The sequence below is a fragment of the Capricornis sumatraensis genome, chromosome 4 (assembly GCF_032405125.1).
Source record: "Capricornis sumatraensis isolate serow.1 chromosome 4, serow.2, whole genome shotgun sequence".
Taxonomy (NCBI): domain Eukaryota; kingdom Metazoa; phylum Chordata; class Mammalia; order Artiodactyla; family Bovidae; genus Capricornis; species Capricornis sumatraensis.
This window is the reverse complement of record NC_091072.1, coordinates 81,577,565-81,597,141: the sequence shown is the minus strand read 5'-3', so window position 1 is coordinate 81,597,141 and position 19,577 is coordinate 81,577,565. Positions and strand designations below refer to the sequence as shown.

At 35.0% G+C, this 19,577-nt stretch overlaps 1 protein-coding gene across 1 annotated transcript in view; it reads right to left on the bottom strand.

Moving 5' to 3' along the window:
- ADAMTS20 (ADAM metallopeptidase with thrombospondin type 1 motif 20) overlaps positions 1 to 19,577 on the bottom strand; it is a 198,254-nt gene that overhangs the window by 78,177 nt on the left and 100,500 nt on the right. The window contains exons 19-28 of the mRNA XM_068971096.1: positions 18,753 to 18,879; positions 16,984 to 17,194; positions 16,681 to 16,845; positions 15,502 to 15,666; positions 13,122 to 13,241; positions 12,428 to 12,535; positions 11,539 to 11,703; positions 11,153 to 11,443; positions 10,208 to 10,369; positions 8,542 to 8,718 (exon numbers count right to left, since the gene is read on the bottom strand). Of these exons, the coding sequence (XP_068827197.1) occupies positions 8,542 to 8,718; positions 10,208 to 10,369; positions 11,153 to 11,443; positions 11,539 to 11,703; positions 12,428 to 12,535; positions 13,122 to 13,241; positions 15,502 to 15,666; positions 16,681 to 16,845; positions 16,984 to 17,194; positions 18,753 to 18,879 (1,691 nt within the window). The remainder of the gene's footprint in view (positions 1 to 8,541; positions 8,719 to 10,207; positions 10,370 to 11,152; positions 11,444 to 11,538; positions 11,704 to 12,427; positions 12,536 to 13,121; positions 13,242 to 15,501; positions 15,667 to 16,680; positions 16,846 to 16,983; positions 17,195 to 18,752; positions 18,880 to 19,577) is intronic.

The following is a 19,577-nucleotide window of genomic DNA, read 5'->3' as shown; positions in this document are numbered from 1 at the left end:
CACACTAGTAGAGTAATGCTCAAAATTCTGCAAGCCAGGCTTCAGCAATACATGAACCCTGAACTTCCTGATGTTCAAGTTGGTTTTAGAAAAGGCAGAGGAACCAGAGATCAAATTGCCAACATCCGCTGGATTATTGAAAAAGCAAGAGAGCTCCAGAAAAACATCTATTTCTGCTTTATTGACTATGCCAAAGCCTTTAACTGTGTGGATCACAATAAACTGTGGAAAATTCTGAGAGAGATGGGAATACCAGACCACCTGACCTGCCTCTTGAGAAACCTGCATGCAGGTCAGGAAGCAACAGTTAGAACTGGACATGCAACAACAGACTGGTTCTGAATAGGAAAAGGAGTAAGTCAAGGCTGTCTATTGTCACCCTGCTTATTTAACTTATATGCAGAGTACATCATGAGAAACGCTGGACTGGAAGAAACACAAGCTGGAATCAAGATTGCCTGGAGAAATATCAATAACCTCAGATATGCAGATGACACCACCCTTATGGCAGAAAGTGAAGAGAAACTAAAAAGCCTCTTGATGAAAGTGAAAGATGAGAGTGAAGAAGTTGGCTTAAAGCTCAACATTCAGAAAACGAAGATCATGGCATCCAGTCCCATCACTTCATGGGAAATAGATGGGATGGGGAAACAGTGGAAACAGTGTTAGACTTTATTTTGGGGGGCTCCAAAATCACTGCAGATGGTGACTGCAGCCATGAAATTAAAAGACGCTTACTCCTTGGAAGAAAAGTTATGACCAAACTATATAGCATATTCAAAAGCAGAGACATTACTTTGCCGACTAAGGTCCATCTAGTCAAGGCTATGGTTTTTCCTGTGGTCATGTATGGATGTGAGTGTTGGACTGTGAAGAAGGCTAAGCACCGAAGAATTGATGCGTTTGAAATGTGGTGTTGGAGAAGACTCTTGAGAGTCCCTTGGACTGCAAGGAGATCCAACCAGTCCATTTTGATGGAGATCAGCCCTGGGATTTCTTTGGAAGGAATGATGCTAAAGCTGAAACTCCAGTACTCTGGCCAACTCATGCGAAGAGTTGACTCATTGGAAAAGACTTTGATGCTGGGAGGGATTGACGGCAGGAGAAGAAGGGGACAACCGAGGATGAGATGGCTGGATGGCATCACGACTCGACAGCCGTGAGTCTGAGTGAACTCCGGGAGTTGGTGATGGACAGGGAGGCCTGGCATGCTGCGATTCATGGGGTCGCAAAGAGTCAGACACGACTGAGTGACTGAACTGAACTGAACTGAACCAAAAACTTTGTAATACTTCATTGAACTATCACAAATATATGAAAATAATGATATATATATATATATCATATGATACCAGTTTTAGTACAAAGGTCATATCACAATAGAACATGATAGAATAATTTCCTACTGGATTTAGGTACATTGGTGAGTTTAAGTAGAATCTTAGGGGTGGGGAAGTACAACCAGGAAGCAGATGATAGTGTCTATGAAAACAAATTACATAATTCCAGTCTTTACTGTGTAGCATATGAGATTTTAGAGATGTTACTGAACCTTTAAGTTTTAAGTGTATCTCAGATACAAGGTGATTCAATGGAGTACCCAAAACATTTTTAATAATTTCTGTTCACCTTTGTTTTTACCAAAGAAAATAAGCTTCACTATATGGAGTTATATGTCAGGCTGATATGTAAAGCATATAATATATCAGGTACCCTGGCAGGGAGATCATCAGTTGCAACTCACCTTCAGTGTACTCACATGTCACACACACCCACTGAGAAAGATGAACGATTATGGTTACACATTTATACATCTGTAACACTCTAATGAGATGAGTGTCATACACACTGCTGCTGCTCTTTTTTCTGCTTTCGGCCCAGTGTGCTAAATCACTTCAGTCATGCCAACTCTATGGACTATAGCCATAGTGTATGTGACTATGTGCAGCCATGTGTAATCTTTGTGTCTCTGTGGACTGTCGCCTGTCAGGCTTCTCTGTCCATGGGATTCTCCAGGCAAGAATGCTGGAGTGGGTTGCCTTCCCCTTCTCCAGAGTTTTACATACTGTATTCAAAGTACCAAATGGCCTCATGAAGATGAAGTAATTACTAACTCTATTACAAAAAGAGGCTTGTTCAAAATTTGCTGAATTTTTTCTATGATAATGATAAAAATGTGATACCTAGCACTTAAAAAAAATAGACTCATAATCTCTCTTTAAGGCAAAGGAGACATTTAGCACTGGATGAGAAAACACTGCTTTGGGGGACTTCCCTGGTGGTCTGGTGGTTAAGACTCTGAACTCCCAATGCAGAGGATCTGGGTTCAATCCTTGGTCAGGGAACTAGCGCCCACATGCCTCAACTAAGAGTTTGCATGCCACAACTAAGGCCTGGTGCATCAAAAACAATAATAATAATAACTGCTTCTTTCAAATCCTTCTTTGAAATGCTTGGAAGTATTTCTAGTGTTATGGGATTTGTTACCATAAGTATACCAACTATAAAAACTCTCCATTGTATTTAAAACTTTGGAGCAAAATTTTCTAATATCTTTAAATTGTTTCCAAATCTTTCAAAGTTTCACTGAGTTTTAACACTATTTGTCAAAATACAAAGATATAACTCCTTTTAGTATAATACTTTTCAAGAAGTGAATGACAGAATGGAAAATGGAAATTTGTCAAATTTCAATAAATTTTTTCAATAATTAGAATATTGGATTTAAATTGAATTACTACTTTATAACAGGAACATTCAGTGGTAATGCTACATGGAGATATGCACTTTTGCAAAGTAATTTTTTCAGCTATGGAAACTATTGAAATCACATAGTAGAAAAAACCAGACTTTTGAACCACTCTAACTGTGCTGAACAAAGATTTCAAATTAATGAAAATAATGAAACATTCTACCACTTTTTAAAAATGAGATGACTATAACAATAGCTCACTATTGAAAAAACAGAGAAAAATTTTGTTATCCATAAAATTAAAAACATATTAAATATTCATCTTATCCTCTTAAATTCTTATTTGTATCTTCTATAAATTACATTTATATGTTAGTTTATGCTTATAATGTATAGATTATATAATACTATATAAGGGTATATGATCAAACTATTTTACTGAGAAATATGCATATAATTAAAAAATCAGAAATTAATTGTGTTAACGTTTGACTTTGTTGTTAATTATATAGGCACTAAATCTTATTCTCAAACTACCAAATGTTGATACAAAATTATAACAAAAAATCAGAGTATCTAATATGCTAATATTAATAATGTCTATATATCTTATATATAGTTTTACATAGCACATAGATATTGTAGAATACTGAGACTACATTCTTCTAAAACATTTAAAAATCTCTTTCCAGAGATTCTTAAATATTCTGAAGCACTATGCCTGGAAAAATAGAATTACGACAGAAACATGATTGTCTATTTTTTAATATTAAGAAAAATACATATATCACCAGTTAATGATATTCTTTAGTTACCTACAAACTATAGTTAACTATAAACTATATAAACTTTTAGTTAACTATAAATGTAATGATAAAGTTAACTTTTTAGTTATTTCAAATTACATTCTAACTTCACTCAATCAAACACACATGCAAATGTCTTTTTCACATTCTCATCATTAGACTGTCTCCTTCAGTTTTGCCTAGATTGCACATGTCAAACCTGCAAGGCCCATTTGTGCCTCTAAAACTGTTTTCAAAGCATCACAGCTAGGGTAAACTATAAATCAGTCCACATCCTCCCTTTTGGTGATTCATGAAATCTATGCATACACAAAAAAAAGAAAAAGATGCTGCAATTACACAAAAACTAAAGTATTCTTCTAGCACAGAGACTTCAACACTGCTCATCTCTTGCCAGGTTGTAATGGAATATACCATACTATATTAGGCTTTCTTGAAGGAATTGTTGGAATAATAATTAAGTTGTCAAGTACAGTCCTCATTACAAATTCTTGAATAATTATAGTCTATTAAGCCCCTAATATTATGAGTCTTCACTATTATAAATCACAAGGTTGTTACTGAAAAGAGATAGGAATCCCATTCTGCTTCTGATAATCTGTTTATTTAGTACGTTCACCACCAAACTGCAAATTCCTTATACACAGAGATTGTGCCCGATTTACTTCTAGTGACTAACACAATGCCTATTACATGTAGGGAATGCTTAGAATTTGGGGGAGTCACTGAATGTACCATAGAAAGGTATGGCAATATAACAAATAGAAACATCATTTCAGTAGATTTCCATGATAAATTGGTAATGAAGTAGATTTCTAGCCCTTTGCTATACTTAAGTGTGTCCTTCCCAAATTTAAGAAAATAACCACTTACTATAGTTTTACTGAACATTCCACTTTACAAAGAACTGACAGCTTCTTGAAACCATCTCCCCACACATTACCTTGTTCCCCTGGCTGCTGCTGGACTTAGGAGCAACAGACGCAGTAACAAGTTCCTTTCCGAGTGCATTCCACCCTGAGTGGGAGCCCAGCCTCTCTGCTCAGACCCTCAATGTTCTTTTGTTACACAAAACTGTTAAAATTGACAAACTGTAAATTTACTAGGTGTGTGCAGCTACCCCATGCTCATTTCTGAAAGTGTTTTTATTTGTCACATTCCATTGTATCTTAATAGGAATTTAGTCATACACACACACACACACACACACACACGTATACATATATATGTTTTAACACAATGCTACAGGAGGGTACTATTTTATAAAAAAATGCTTTGGGAAAAGCACTAGGATCAAGAGGGTTCAAGTACCAAGCTTTCATCTTTTTAAAAAATATTTTCTCAATTTTAGAAGAAAAAACAATCTTAAATGAAAAAATTATTCTCTTTACTTCTGTTGGATCATCATTAACTCCAGAAAACAATGGAATGCACATTATTGTCTTACCAAATACGAACTGATTTTATGTACAGAATGAAAACATTCTAGGAAAATAAATCACTTAAATGAGGCCTATGGGGAAATATAGAGAAATTAATATAAATTTATTTAAAGAGCATTTGCTAAAATAGTCTATGTTACATGTAGTGCCCCTCACTTTATCAAAGAAAAATAAAAATTTTACTCACCTTTTAAAGACTATCCTGGGCATGAGTACGTACATCTATTAATTTACTAAGTAAGTTTGTTTACATCATAAATTTTTATTCAATATTTATAATATATGAATATTAAAATTCCTAGTATTTAAAAATTTATAGCTAAACAATAAATCTCATTTTTAAAAACCAATGTTAGTTTCTAATAGGATTATATAAAAATAACAGTAGCTTATATACATACTCAGTAAAATTATGAAAACATATACTATTCAATAATTAAATGTTTAATAAGAAAAATTAACAATTTGTTATTTAAAAAACCCTCCAAAGAAAAGAGGCATTCTTTACAATACAGAATCGGTTCAGTGACTTATAACATTTTAGATATTGGTTCAAGGAATAAAAATACAATATACATGTGAATTAAGAAAAGCACAAGGCCAACAACACATCATTAATAAGCAAGGGTTAAAATACAATCATTTCACATTGACTAGTCACAAAAATGCAGTCATTAACAGATATGTTAAGATTATTTTCTTTCTTTAATCATGCTTATAGATTATTACAACACAGTTTCCAACATGGAGAAAATTTAAATGTATATTTACAACTTCATTCCTAGCTACATTTTAATTATTTAGCACTTGGTATTTTAATTTTACTTTAAAATGAAAAGTGTTTAAGATTTCATGTCATTTATATATGTATACTTATATACATATACACACATTTTCTTACTTTTCTAACTTAGTAAGTAGGATCTTCTGAAATTAAAGTTATGCATTAAAGAATATTAACCTGACATGTTAATAAGAGGTATTCTGAAATCTGGCTAATACGTAGCAACACTGAAAGAGGTAAATTAAAAGGTTATAACTGGTTTTAACAATAAAACTTCAGATCAATTAAACCCTTTTAATATAAAAGGCTAATTTAAGGATTAAAATTCTTCATATAATAAGAAATCCAGAAACTTTAATGATATATATTTACTTTATTAAAAGTTAATAAATAAAATTATTGTAATTTTAAAATTATCTTCAATTTATGAAAAAATTTACAGTTCTTTAATAGTGCAAAGACTGAATTAATCAATAAACTCCTTTGTGGGACAGACATGTAATAAACAATGAAGAATTATATACTTCTGTTTTACTATTTTGTAATTTGAAATTATTGTTTTCTTGGTCACTTGTTTTTGTGAGGTTGACAAAGTTATCTCTGCAAAGGGTCTTTAGTGAACATTTGGGTTTTTTACTTATGACATACCAAAAAATATCATGATACAAATTATTGGAATATAGCGTTTGATGCAGTCCAACACAATCAAAATTTTGTGAGGTTGTACACTTTAAACTTATACAGTATGACTACGTATCTCAATAAAGCTGGAGCAAAAGTATGTAAATACTATAGTGAATATGTAGAAAAGATTGATAAACCTTAAAATATTTGAAAATATTAAAGGATCAAAAAATCTAAAACTGACTTCAAATGAATATTTGCAATTCCAATATGCTATAAATTTAGGTATGTCAAATTTTTAAAGTTTCATGATGTTTATTAAATAGAACAGGAATCAACAAACTTTCCCCAGAAAGACCAAATAGTAAGTATCTCAGGCTTTGAGGGTCAGTCTCTATTGTAAAAGAAAGTCTCTACTGAGTCAAAGAAAGTCTCTATTGAGTCTAAGTCTCAAAAGCAGCCGTAGATAATACATAAAAAATGTGCATGCCTGTGTTCCAATAAAAGTTGTTTATAAAAATAGACAATGGGCCAGGTTTGATAATTTGCTGATCCCTGATATAGAAGATCTAATTCAAATCACTTAATTTTAGGAACTTCAATATATAGCACAAAGCAGAAGCCATGAGTAAATGTTGAATGCTTTGTGAATGAATGAATTCATGAATGAATAGGGAAAATAAAACCTTTATGTCTGCTGTCCCAATTGAGGCAAATTCCAAGAAGGCAATCTATGGATTAAGTCTTATTAATGACTAGGCTTATAATTAAACCAGTAAAACAAAAGAAAACGTAACAGATATAGTACAGAGAAAGTGAATTTCCAACCAAAAACAACTAATAACAAAAAAAAAAAAATCTATAGTGACTTCTTACAGGACGTCAAATCTCTCCAATTAGATTGTAAACTCCATAGGGTAACAAATATGTCTTTATGTTATCATGACAGTATAGTCCCTAGGATATAGCAGATGATCAGTGAACATTTTAAGTACATATGTGAATGCTTTCCATAGCAAAATGCTTTCGTTAGATACCCAAAAGTTATGGCTCTCTAATTCTAATGCAGCAATTTAAGATCTTCCCATAAAGTTAAAATGCTCTGCTGTTTTGTATCAGTCATAGTAACTAAAAAGATGAATTTAGTCTGAATTAGAACTTGACCTATTCTTCAAATAGCATGAATTGAAACAGGTTTACATTTCACTGTAAAACTTTGACCTGGGTGAAGCAAAACAAGTGCTTACATCAGGTTCAGGTATAAAATCAGAGCTAATTATTTTCCAAATAAACAACTCTTTAACTTTATAATCTTAATTATAAATAGATTATAGACTCCAATCATTTTATCACTGGAAAGAAGTGTACTTGGTTGTTTGTATTTAAAATATCAAAATTGATCATAATGCTAGTTTCAATGTATCTATATATTAATTATTCTTCAAAGCCTGGGTAGTTGAAAGATACTAGAAGAAATTAATCATTCATGGCTATTTATGAATTTTTTTCTATGGCTTCAAAAAATAAAAAATTAAAACAGCCCAAAACACAGTAACTCCACACAGTGGAAGATATGAACATTCATATAAATTACTATATAAATCATACTTTTTCATGATGTATGTAACAAATTGTAAACAATTAATTTACTTTGTGTAAGTAAATTTCTCTTTTTTAATACAATATTTTCACATTTCCGAACAAACTATTAAAGTTTAACAATGATAAAAATGTTATTTGCTTTTAGATCAGTTACTGGACATTGACAGACAAAAGCCACAAAGAGTTATACACTCAAACAAGACACAGCCTTAACTTGCCATTGTTACAAGCACAATGTTAACATTATGTACAAATGTAAATAGCAAAACATTTTCAATTAATTTGTGGCAAGCCAAAAGGGTACTGGAGAAAAACACTTCCATTAGATTAGTGCTATGGTTCAAAATTCACTTATAAAAATTAAATACATGTAAAACTATTATATATATATATGTATATATTACAGTACTTGAATGAATTCTCTTTCAAACTGTCAAATTTAATGACATAAGCCAAGAGGGCCAATGGTCTGCTTTAAAAAAAATATTGGAAGATAAAATGTGTGCATCACAATTTATAAAGAGAGAAAATTGAAGAAAAAGGGACAGAATAAAACAAAACAGAAGGATAAAAGTAAGAGTACTATCGTACCGATTTCCATGGTCCCCGATGCCATGATACGTCATCAGGGCAAGCATGTATATGACACTGTACCACACTAGGCGGCTTGTTCAACATTTCACAGTTTTGCTCTTGTGACAGCTGGCCATCGGGAAACTGGCATATTACAAATCTTGATTTTATTCCTCCTCCACACGTTTGCGTACACTAAAAATAAGAAGGAAGATAAAAACTATGTGGCTTCAAAGAGAATATTATGTTGGTTTATTCAGTGGAGTACATAATCAGAACTGCTAAAGCTTAAAGCTTATCCTTTCTTCATAACTCTCAACATTTCTTCAAAAATAAATCAAAGTTTCAGTTCCATCCTTTTTTTTAAAAGACAAAATTTTGAAAATTAGTACTGTAATAGGTAATAACTACATAATGTATATGGTATCCTATCAAAAGATACATAGTCATGTATCCATGAAGGGAAAAAAAGATGTTGAGTATATCTATTACATGAGAACAGCAGGTGGCAAAGCAGCATGTATAATTAATGAGCCTATTTCTGAAATCCACACAGAACTAAAGTCTGGCAGGAAATTATCAAATATTAAAAGTTCGTATCTCTTCACAATTTTTCAAATTATTTGAATTTTCACAAGAATTAACTCACAACTGAAAAAGTTACTTTCATTTTGGAAAATTGTAAAAGTATATTTTAAAGACATACTTTATATTTATTAGCACCTGATCAGAAGTATATCTTTAAACAATGATTTCCAAATTCCCTATGGAGAGAAAGGTACTGAAAATCATTAAACAAGGGACTTCCCTGGTGGTGCAGTGGATAGGAAACCTGCTACGAATAAAGGGGACAGGGCGTTGATCCCTGGTCCGGGAAGATTCCACATACTGCAGAGCAAGTAAGCCTGTGCCTCACAACGACTGCGCTTGCGTATTGCCAACTACTGAAGCGCATGCGCCTAGAACCTGCGCTCTGCAACAAGAGAAGCCACCGCAATGAGAAGGCTGAGCATTGCAATAAAGAGGAACCCCAGCTTGCTGCAACTAAGGAAAGCCTGAGCGTAGCAACAGAGACCAAGTGCAATCAAAAATAATCAATTTTAAAAAAAAATCATTAAACACAAATATTTGACTAATTAAATTAAGTGGCTTGTTTTATTTATCCAAAGCCAATGTAAGTCTTTCTTCTTTTTCATGCATAATATAGGTGGAATTAGTATTTTAAAAATTATCCTCATATCCCAGTGCCTAAAAGAAGATCAGGACATGAAGAAAGTGCTAAATAATTGATAGCTATTCATTTTAGATTCATCAAATGAATGGTTCCATAATAGGATATTAACTTGGCCAACATATCACTCTATTTTTCTGTCTTTATATCAATTAATTTTCTAAGAAATTAAGATAATAATATACTAGTTTTAGAGAGATATTAGGAAGTCACCTACTGGCTAGCACATAGCATTCTGTCAAAAATTTGGAGTATATATTTCCTATCATAAATGAGTGGTTTATACCATGATACAATGTTTATTAAAAGATTATAGTTTTAGTGACTCAATTTTTAAAAAATCTGTCTAGTATAGTGAAGTAAGATTATTCAACAGTACAGGTATGAAGTGCTTAACTTTTGGTCTTAGGGGATGTCATAATTTCCACAAGTTTAGGAGAGAGTAGGACTTACTTCTCCCCAGCTTCCATAGTTCCACTGTGGACAAGGTCCTGAATCACAATGCTTTGACTCTGGGGGTTTGGACGCTGCATCACAGTAACTGGCACTTTGTCCATTTTCATCCTGGCAGACCACAACTCTACGTTGAACACCTCCAGCACAACTGCTAGAGCACTGGAAAGGATGAAACACAGGAACACACAAACTGAAGATTCCATGTCACAAAATTACATTATAAAACACTAAAATAAAAGAAAAACAGTTCTTTGACTCAACTTCAAGCTCGCCAAATTACCCCTCCCTCCACTTTGGAATCATAATTTGAATAAAGAATATCTGTCAAAAAAACCTATGGTTTCATTAAAATTTATTGATAGGAAGGTAAATCTTTAAAGTTTGCAATAAAAATTCACCCTTGTCCTAGGCATTAAGTAAAAAGGAATTCAAGTTTTCAGGTCTCACTAGGAAGGAAAAAAAAAAAAAAGATAATATTAAGTTTCCCAACTTTCACATTGTTTTTCTTTACTTGGTATCATTAATCTCATACAAAATACGAGCCACAACTGTACATTTTGTACAAAGTAATCATGGTTTTACACCAGCTTACTGCACTGTTATCATATCAAACAGTTAATTTCTGGGTTTGATGTTTTTCTTCATAGACATTGGTAATCTTAACACTTAAAAGGTTTCATTTTTACTATAATGGACTCTAAGATTTTTTTCAGATGGATTCCTCTGTAATCATAATATCACATTAGGGTATAATTCAATTAGAACTCTATAGAGATTTGCAATCTGCATCAAAAATTGCTTAATCTTTTTAAGATTTAAAATACTGATCTTCAGAAATAATTAGCATTAAAAGCATATGATGTCATTATGTACATTTCTGTTAAAAGGCCATATAACATAACAAAATTACAGAATTAGTATAACTCAATAAAGAGGGCTTACTGATCCCCATGGTCCTGTTCTCCACTGGTTTTCTCTGATTGATGGATGGACCCTCTGATTTTGATTATCTTCTGGTTTGTGAGTTAATGGAAAATTCCTGCCTGGAAAATGGCTTGCCTGCTCAGAGGAACTCGGAAAGTGGCTGTACGTGGGAGGGCAGGCTGCCAGATTACATTCTTGTTCTATCACAGGACGGACTTCAGGGTCACAGTAATTCTCATTAACTGGCTGATGATAGTTGATGCATAAAACTTGTCGAGTCATTTTTCCATGGCCACAGGAAGCTGAACACTGATCACAAATTTAGCCAATAAACTGCATTACCTCAAAGTTCAAATATTATATTTAAATTTCTCATTTCACTTTTTTTGCAAAAAAGTACTTACAGGTGACCAATTCCCTGTTTGCCACTCTCCACAAGGGCTAAAACAGACAGCTATTTCAGCCGGTCGGGGTAAGTGGGCACAAAATGATTCATCTGCTATTCCATCATAAGCATCACGACAACTTACATAGCGGGCTTGATTTCCTCTTCCACAAGACACAGAACACTGAAAAATTGAATCATTCCAGAGCATTATACAGGACACTCCTACATCCCTTACACTTGGTGTTCAAATTTCTAAACCTCAAGATTCTTGAAAAAACTTAATTTATAAATATTATCACCTGGCATCATATCTGAGTCAAAGACAGAGCAGTGAATATTCCAATGAGTTTAAAAAATAAACTTCACAAATCAGATGCTTGTGATAATAAAACAAAACACTCAACTTTTCAGAACAGTGATTAGCTATTTGTCAACATTAAAGAAAAGATTATAGATAAGAGAATCTTAAGATAACATTTAAGACAACTCTGAAAGACCTAGGTAATAGAGAAGATAGGATCTCATAATTAAAATATTCAGAGAATATATGAAACTTAAAAATATATCTTTCATGTAAGACCAAAGCAAGTGTCTATTCCAAATCTAATAAAAGTCTAATATCACATCTGCTTCTCCTAACAACCTATGATGTAAATATTATCATCCTCATTTGGTAGGATTAGAAAACAGACCTAGAAAACTTAAATTCTTGCCCACAGAAACAGAGCTCTTGAAAGACAGAACAGGATTTAGTCATTAAATTACCTAATTCTAAACCCTATGCTCTTCCAACACCATCTCCATCAAAATACCTGAGAATGAATGCATATATTAGTTTGGCAAATCTGGAGCAACTGAAAGCCTCCATAGTAGAAACACTGTCTCTCTTACAGAAATTCACTTACTGGTGTCCAAGAACCATATCGCCATTGTGTTATCTTTCTCATGGGAACAGCTGGCAAGGAAGTGGCCCCAATTTTAGGGATAACTGGGCAAGGTGTAACAATACAATTCTGTTTGAAAGAAAAATGGACCTCATGAAACATTAATGAATTAACCACTATGACTGATACTAAATCCTATACTTCATTTCTCCTTTCAATTATGTAAGTCAAGAACAGCTGCATAGTGAACTATAAATAAGCGATGTAAAGGTTTTTATTTTCCAAAAGTACAAAGTACTATTAACGGCTAGAAGTGGATAGTATGACTCTGAAGGTTAAAGTTTGGATCATTCTGCCTGATGATTCAAAAAGAAAAGAGTAATAGTCTTTCAAAAATATCACTAAGCTGAAACCTTCTGAATGAACACAGATCACTACCTTAAGCCACACTTGAGAAGTTCATTATGTTCATAATAAGGCATCATCCTTCTATAGTTCAAAGGATGGAAACATAAGTTAAATGAGTGATCCAACATCAGATAAAGAGTAAAAACAAATCCATCAATAAAGCTGGCAAAACCAAGAACAATAAACTCTCTATTTTTAAGGCATACATGTTTAAGTGGAAAAATACATATGGAAATAATTTTAACACATCAATAATCTTCCTGTATCAAACATTTTGGTTTATAATCCATGGAGAGGTGTCGTTTACCTGCCTTTCACTTGGGCGACTAGCTCCATGACACAGTCTGTCATCTAGCACTGTGCTAAATAGCTCGTTGACACACTTCACAGCACGCATCTGGTACCCCTGTCCACACGTGGCTGTGCACTGGAAGAATATAAGCAGATATGAAACACCATTGCTCAGATATTACATAAACTTAATTTTCTTAACATGTACACAGTTAAGAATCTATTTTCAGTAGATATTTTTATTAGTCCTTTATTCCAGATTCTAGACTTAAAATGAAGAAATTTAATCAACATATATCTTTATTCAAATTTATATAGACACTAATAAAATAAGCAATGCCAAAGAATGCTCAAACTACCACACAATTGCACTCATCTCACATGCTAGTAAAGTAATGCTCAAAATTCTTCAAGCCAGGCTTCAGCAATACGTGAACCATGAACTTCCAAATGTTCAAGCTGGTTTTAGAAAAGGCAGAGAACCAGAGATCAAATTGCCAACATCTGCTGGATCATTGAAAAAGCAAGAGAGTTCCAGAAAAACATCTATTTCTGCTTTATTGACTATGCCAAAGCCTTTGACTGTGTGGATCACAACAAACTGGAAAATTCTGAAAGAGATGGGAATATCAGACCACCTGACCTGCCTCCTGAGAAATCTGCATGTAGGTCAGGAAGTAACAGTTAGAACTGGACAACAAACTGGTTCCAAATAGGAAAAGGAGTGCGTCAAGGCTGTCTATTGTCACCCTGCTTATTTAACTTATATGCAGAGTACATCATGAGAAATGCTGGGCTGGAGGAAACACAAGCTGGAATCAAGATTGCTGGGAGAAATATCAATAACCTGAGATATGCAGATGACACCTCCCTTAGAGCAGAAAGTGAAGAACTAAAGAACCTCTTGATGAAAGTGAAAAGAGAAGAGTGAAAAAGTTGGCTTAAATTCAACATTCAGAAAACTAAGATCATGGCATCTGGTCCCATCACTTCATGGCAAGTAGATGGGGAAACAGTGGAAATAGTGACAGACTTTATTTTTGGGGGCTCCAAAATCACTGTAGATGGTGACTGCGGCCATGAAATTAAGACGCTTACTCTTTAGAAGGAAAGTTATGACCAACCTAGACAGCATATTCAAAAGCAGAGACACTATTTTGCCAACAAAGGTCCGTCTAGTCAAAGCTATGGCTTTTCCAGTTGTCATGTATGGATGTGAGAGTTGGACTGTGAAGAAAGCTGAGCACAGAAGAATTGATGCTTTTGAACTGTGGTGTTGGAGAAGACTCTTGAGAGTCCCTTGGACTGCAAGGCGATCCAATCAGTCCATCCTAAAGGAAATCAGTGGAAGGACTGATGCTGAAGCTGAAACTCCAATACTTTGGCCACCTGATGCGGAGAGCTGACTCATCTGAAAAGACCCTGATTCTGGGAAAGATTGAGGACAGGAGGAGAAGGGGATGATAGAGGATGAGATGGTTGGATGGCATCAACTCAATGGACATGAGTTTGGGTAAACTCCAGGAGGTAGTGATGGACAAGGAGGTGTGCTGCGGTCCATGGGGTCGCAAAGTGTTGGATACGACTGAGCAACTGAACTGAACTGAACTGAACTGAAAATAGTGAAATTGAAATGGCAATTATTATTGTATCTTTAAAAAGTTATCATGTAAAACTATCAATAGAAGCTTCATATTTTGGTGGCAGAGTCAATACAGTTTAGGCAAACTAAATACTTTTCAAAATTGACCTGGTATATGCATCCCACTTAATATACTAAGCCAATTTTGGAGAGATAAAGAAAGAAAAGAACAGGACAGAGTTAAATGGCAGATGAGAGCAGGTTTCCTGGCAAGTGTAGCAATCTATACAGAATACTAAACTGCCCACAACTCATCCATCAGATTATCTCCTAGCCATCTGTTTGGCAAAACTTCCCAACAAGGCCTACTCTAAATACAGCAGATAGAATATTAGGCACCAAACATGAAAATGCATAGTTTACATAAAGTTGATGAAAGCATAAATTATTTATTGAAGTACAGTTGATTAACAATGCTATGTTAATTTCTGGCATATAGCAAAGTGATTCAGTTATTCATATATATATTCTTTTTCATATTCTTTTCTATTATGGTTTATGGCAGGATACTGAATACAGAAATTTATAGTATTGTGGTTAACAAAAGAGTTTAAAGTCAAAGCTAGAATATTTACCACAGCAAAATTAGCAGTACTGAAAAAATTATACAGGTACAGATTTACATTTCAGGAATCTTTCTCCAAGAGCCACCCCAAAATTAGATGCAGCCACTAAAAGACTGAATATACAATAATTCTGTGCTATTCTGTAATGATGGATTAGAGCAGAAATCCATAGACTGTCATATACTCACAGAACCCCAAGGTCCTACTTGCCAGGAAGTACATGCATGAAGCTCACAGGGTCTCTGAGACTCAGGCTTGGTGCTTGGGTCACAGAAGCCATCACTCAAGTGATCTTCATTCAGGTGACACCACACCTGCCGCTGCTTTGTTCCTTTTCCACAGGTAACCAGACACTGGAAAAATACCACTGACCATTACTTTCAGTATTAGTCAACACAAATACTCCCCAAAAATGCAATGATCAGTTTGTATATTCAAATACAATTAAAGCGGAGAAGGCAATGGCACCCCACTCCAGTACTCTTGCCTGGAAAATCCCATGGACAGAGGAGCCTGGTAGGCTGCAGTCCATGGGGTCGCGAAGAGTCGGACATGACTGAGCGACTTCACTTTCACTTTTCACTTTCATGCACTGGAGAAGGAAATGGCAACCCACTCCAGTGTTCTTGCCTGGAGATTCCCAGGGATGGCGGAGCCTGGTAGGCTGCCGTCTATGGGGTTGCACAGAGTCGGACACGACTGAAACGACTTAGCAGCAGTAGCAGCAGCAATACAATTAAAGACCATCCTTAAAGACATTTTCCCTCCATGCCTCAGAAAAAACGGAGATATTCATGGGGTAAAATCCGCCACTCCAAACTTCTGCTGCCCAAATCCCAGTGCAACATCTATTTGTTCCAGAAATAAAGGTACAAAACTGACCTTAGAACAAGTATGTATCTCAGCCTACTGTGTACACCATGAAAATGTACTAATCACTCAGTCGTGTCTGACTCTTTGTGATCCCATGGACTGTAGCCTGCCAGGCTCCTCTGTCCATGGGATTCTCTAGGCAAGAATACTGGAGTGGGCCACCATGCCCTTCTCCAGGGGATCTTCCCAACCCAGGGATTGAACCCAGGTCTCCCAAATTGCAGGTGGATCTTTACCATCTGAGCCACCAGGGAAGCCACCAGGAAAGCCCACTATGAAAATGGTTATAGATTAAACACCAATTATGTCATTGTTGGCCAGACACTGTAAATAGCTTAAGGACAAACCATTTCTAAATTTTACTATCTTGATAATACAATTATTTACTAAATGATAGAGCAAATTGAAATATTTTTTGAATTGCATAGCCTTCCACTACAAAGATCTCCTTTACAATGTTATAATAGTTCTAAGCCTCAAGTGCTTAATGTTACCTCACTCCACTCACTAGTGGCCCAACTGGGACAGGAAAATTCATTGCAATTCTCTGTTGTCACTCGGGGAAGTTCCTGGCATTCTCTGTCAGCAAGACGGTGGCCAAAGTTATTTATACAGTAAGATTCTCGAGACCTCTCCCCTCCTCCACAACTCCTGGAACACTGATTAAAAAAAGAAAAGTGGTGAAAAATGGACGCAAAGTAAAAATTTTAACAAAACACGACTCTGAAGTGACAAATATTTAATTAGATGCAAAATAAAGAAGCAACTTTTCTTAAGCTATCCTTTTTTCTTTGTACCTGAGACCATTCTAAATAATGCCACCTTGTTAAGACACAGTCACCATGGCAGGGTTCTCGGGTTGGAGGTTTAAGTTGGTCACTGCAGTAGTGGTCATCTACTGGAACAGTCTGTCCTTTATGAATGGAATACTTCATACAATGGACGTCCAATGACTTGTATCCTTGACCACAAAGGGTTGAACATTCACTTTTGCCAATGATGTGCCACCTACAAAAAATGATGTTATTATGCTTAGGAGGTATGCTGATGAACACAATTTAAAACATGGATTCAGAAAAATTCGCACATATTATTCAATTTTAAAAATTATGTTAGAAATTATGGACAAGCCACAATAAAAATATTTGATATATCACTGATTTAGTGATGAAAACTTAGAGATCATAGAGTCCAAACTTTCATCATATAGATGAGAAAATGAAGCCCAGTGATGCTGTGCATTCAAATGGTATATATGCTTGGCTTCTGTCAGAAATTTTACTTTTCTCTAAATAAAATTTAACATTTATTCCAAATCCATAAAAGCTGGAGGTGGGGAACCAGCACGACACCCAGGCATTTGGAGGAACCCCAAGCCTCACCCTAGAGAAACCCCAAGGAAATTTGTGTTCTCTTCCTAGGAATCCCAAGCCTCTCCCTAGATTTTTGAAAACAATTGGATGAGATTAAGATTGAGATTAAGGTTACTAAGTGGCAGATTTAAAACTATAACCAAGTATATCTGACCTATAATCAGGTAGTATCTCCCTATGCAGCGTCTTTATTTGACTGAGGATCACAGAACATCTGGGCACATGACTACATCAAAAGCCTTTAAAAGTTGGTAAACTTGTCTTTATAAAGCATGTCACATTTTCTCATTAACTGATACAATCTACTTTTAGACATGCTTTCAAAGAGAACATTTTTTTTCCACAAGTAAAATCTGCTAGCGTTAGCAAAATTATCCCAATTACACTCTAGCAATCTCTCAGACAGTATGAGCGGAGCAGTACAGCAAAGAAGAGAATTCATGGAGCTTCTTTCCATCTGAACAGTATCTCAAGGATTTCGCTGCACTTCACTCTACTGCAAGGCAGTGGATGCAACTTGTACATGCCATTCTACCACTAGCCTTCCACCATATGTCTCCAAACAACACCACAAATACATAAAAATTCTCATCCTTGCTGAGTAAAGGAGATTCTGGCCATCCCTGAATGTTGACTGTTGCCTGCTAGACAGGGTTATTGCTCTTAGCGTCACTGTAAGACCCGCCACAAGAAAACAAATGACAAGAATTTTAGAAGAAAAAACTCGCCTGCCATGATCTAGGATCTCATTACTTAATGTTTAATGGACAAAATGTTGATAAGATAGACAAATCAATCTATCGATTCTCTAACCCTCAAACTTTAAAAGTTTATTGGTACATGAGTTCAATGGGAATTAGAGGATCATGCTTAAATGTATTGTTTCAGAGCTTTAAACCATAGGTTTTCAGATTATTTTCCTATATTTATTTTACAGATAAATTTGTTTCCATTTCTTACACAAAACATTGAGGTCTCTGTACTGAAATTCAGCAAATACTATGAATAAAAAACAAACCAACTGCTGAGTTTCATAATAAATTAGCAGGTCTAAAGTTTTTTATGGGAATGGGAAAGGACAGACATTAATTACATGTCCACCTTATACCAGGCACTGCAGTAGATTCTTTACATCTTATCTCACCTATTGATTTTTATCTGGTTACATTATACATTATTTCTTTTTTTCTTACCTGAGTTCACAGTCCGTATTGCACCTTTCAGTTACCAGCAATGGAAGTGGTAAGTGGTCACAGCTTTGATCGGACACGACCATATGATCACTCTTACGTACACAAGTAATTTTTCTTCTATGAAGACCTTGGCGAAAGTCAAATGAAAAATAAAAATCAAAGGAAAAATCACATAAGGAGATGTTCCATAATAATTTACTTCTGCTAAAAGCTTGAAGGATGCAGCTAAGAAAGCAAAAACAATTTCAACATAGCATACAAATAGGCTAGCATACTGAGCTAGTCAGGAATGACTTTCTACAATAAGCAAGATGAATCCTGAAACACTGAGGAGTTTGCTGAGTAAGATGTAAGGAAGGTGGGGCAAGTGTGTGAAGTAGGAAGAAATTTATTACAGCTGGATGGAAGGGTTGCTAGTGGAGAACTGAGTGGTCAGTGTCCATGCTGATATGATACAGTATACTACTGCTCCCCATTATTTGCTTGCCTTTTCACTGCAACAAAATTACACATCTCTACTTGCTACAACATTTCTATAACTTCCTAGAGGAGGAGCAGACTTCCCTGCCCATCGACAGCAGGTTTGTGCCAACCACCTGGAAGGGAATGTGACTATTCCAGTTCTAAGCAGAAGCTCTGAAAGTCTTTTCTTGCTTCTGCCGACTCTTTTCTCTCTGTTTCTAAAACAGCCTTCTCCAGATGGGGCTGATCCTTCAGCCTGGAATCATGAATGAAAAGGCAGCATGGTCAGACTTCAGTTGACAATAATGGACCAACTGGAATAAATGTGCCACATTATGAATGCAAGATGGTAATAACAGGGGA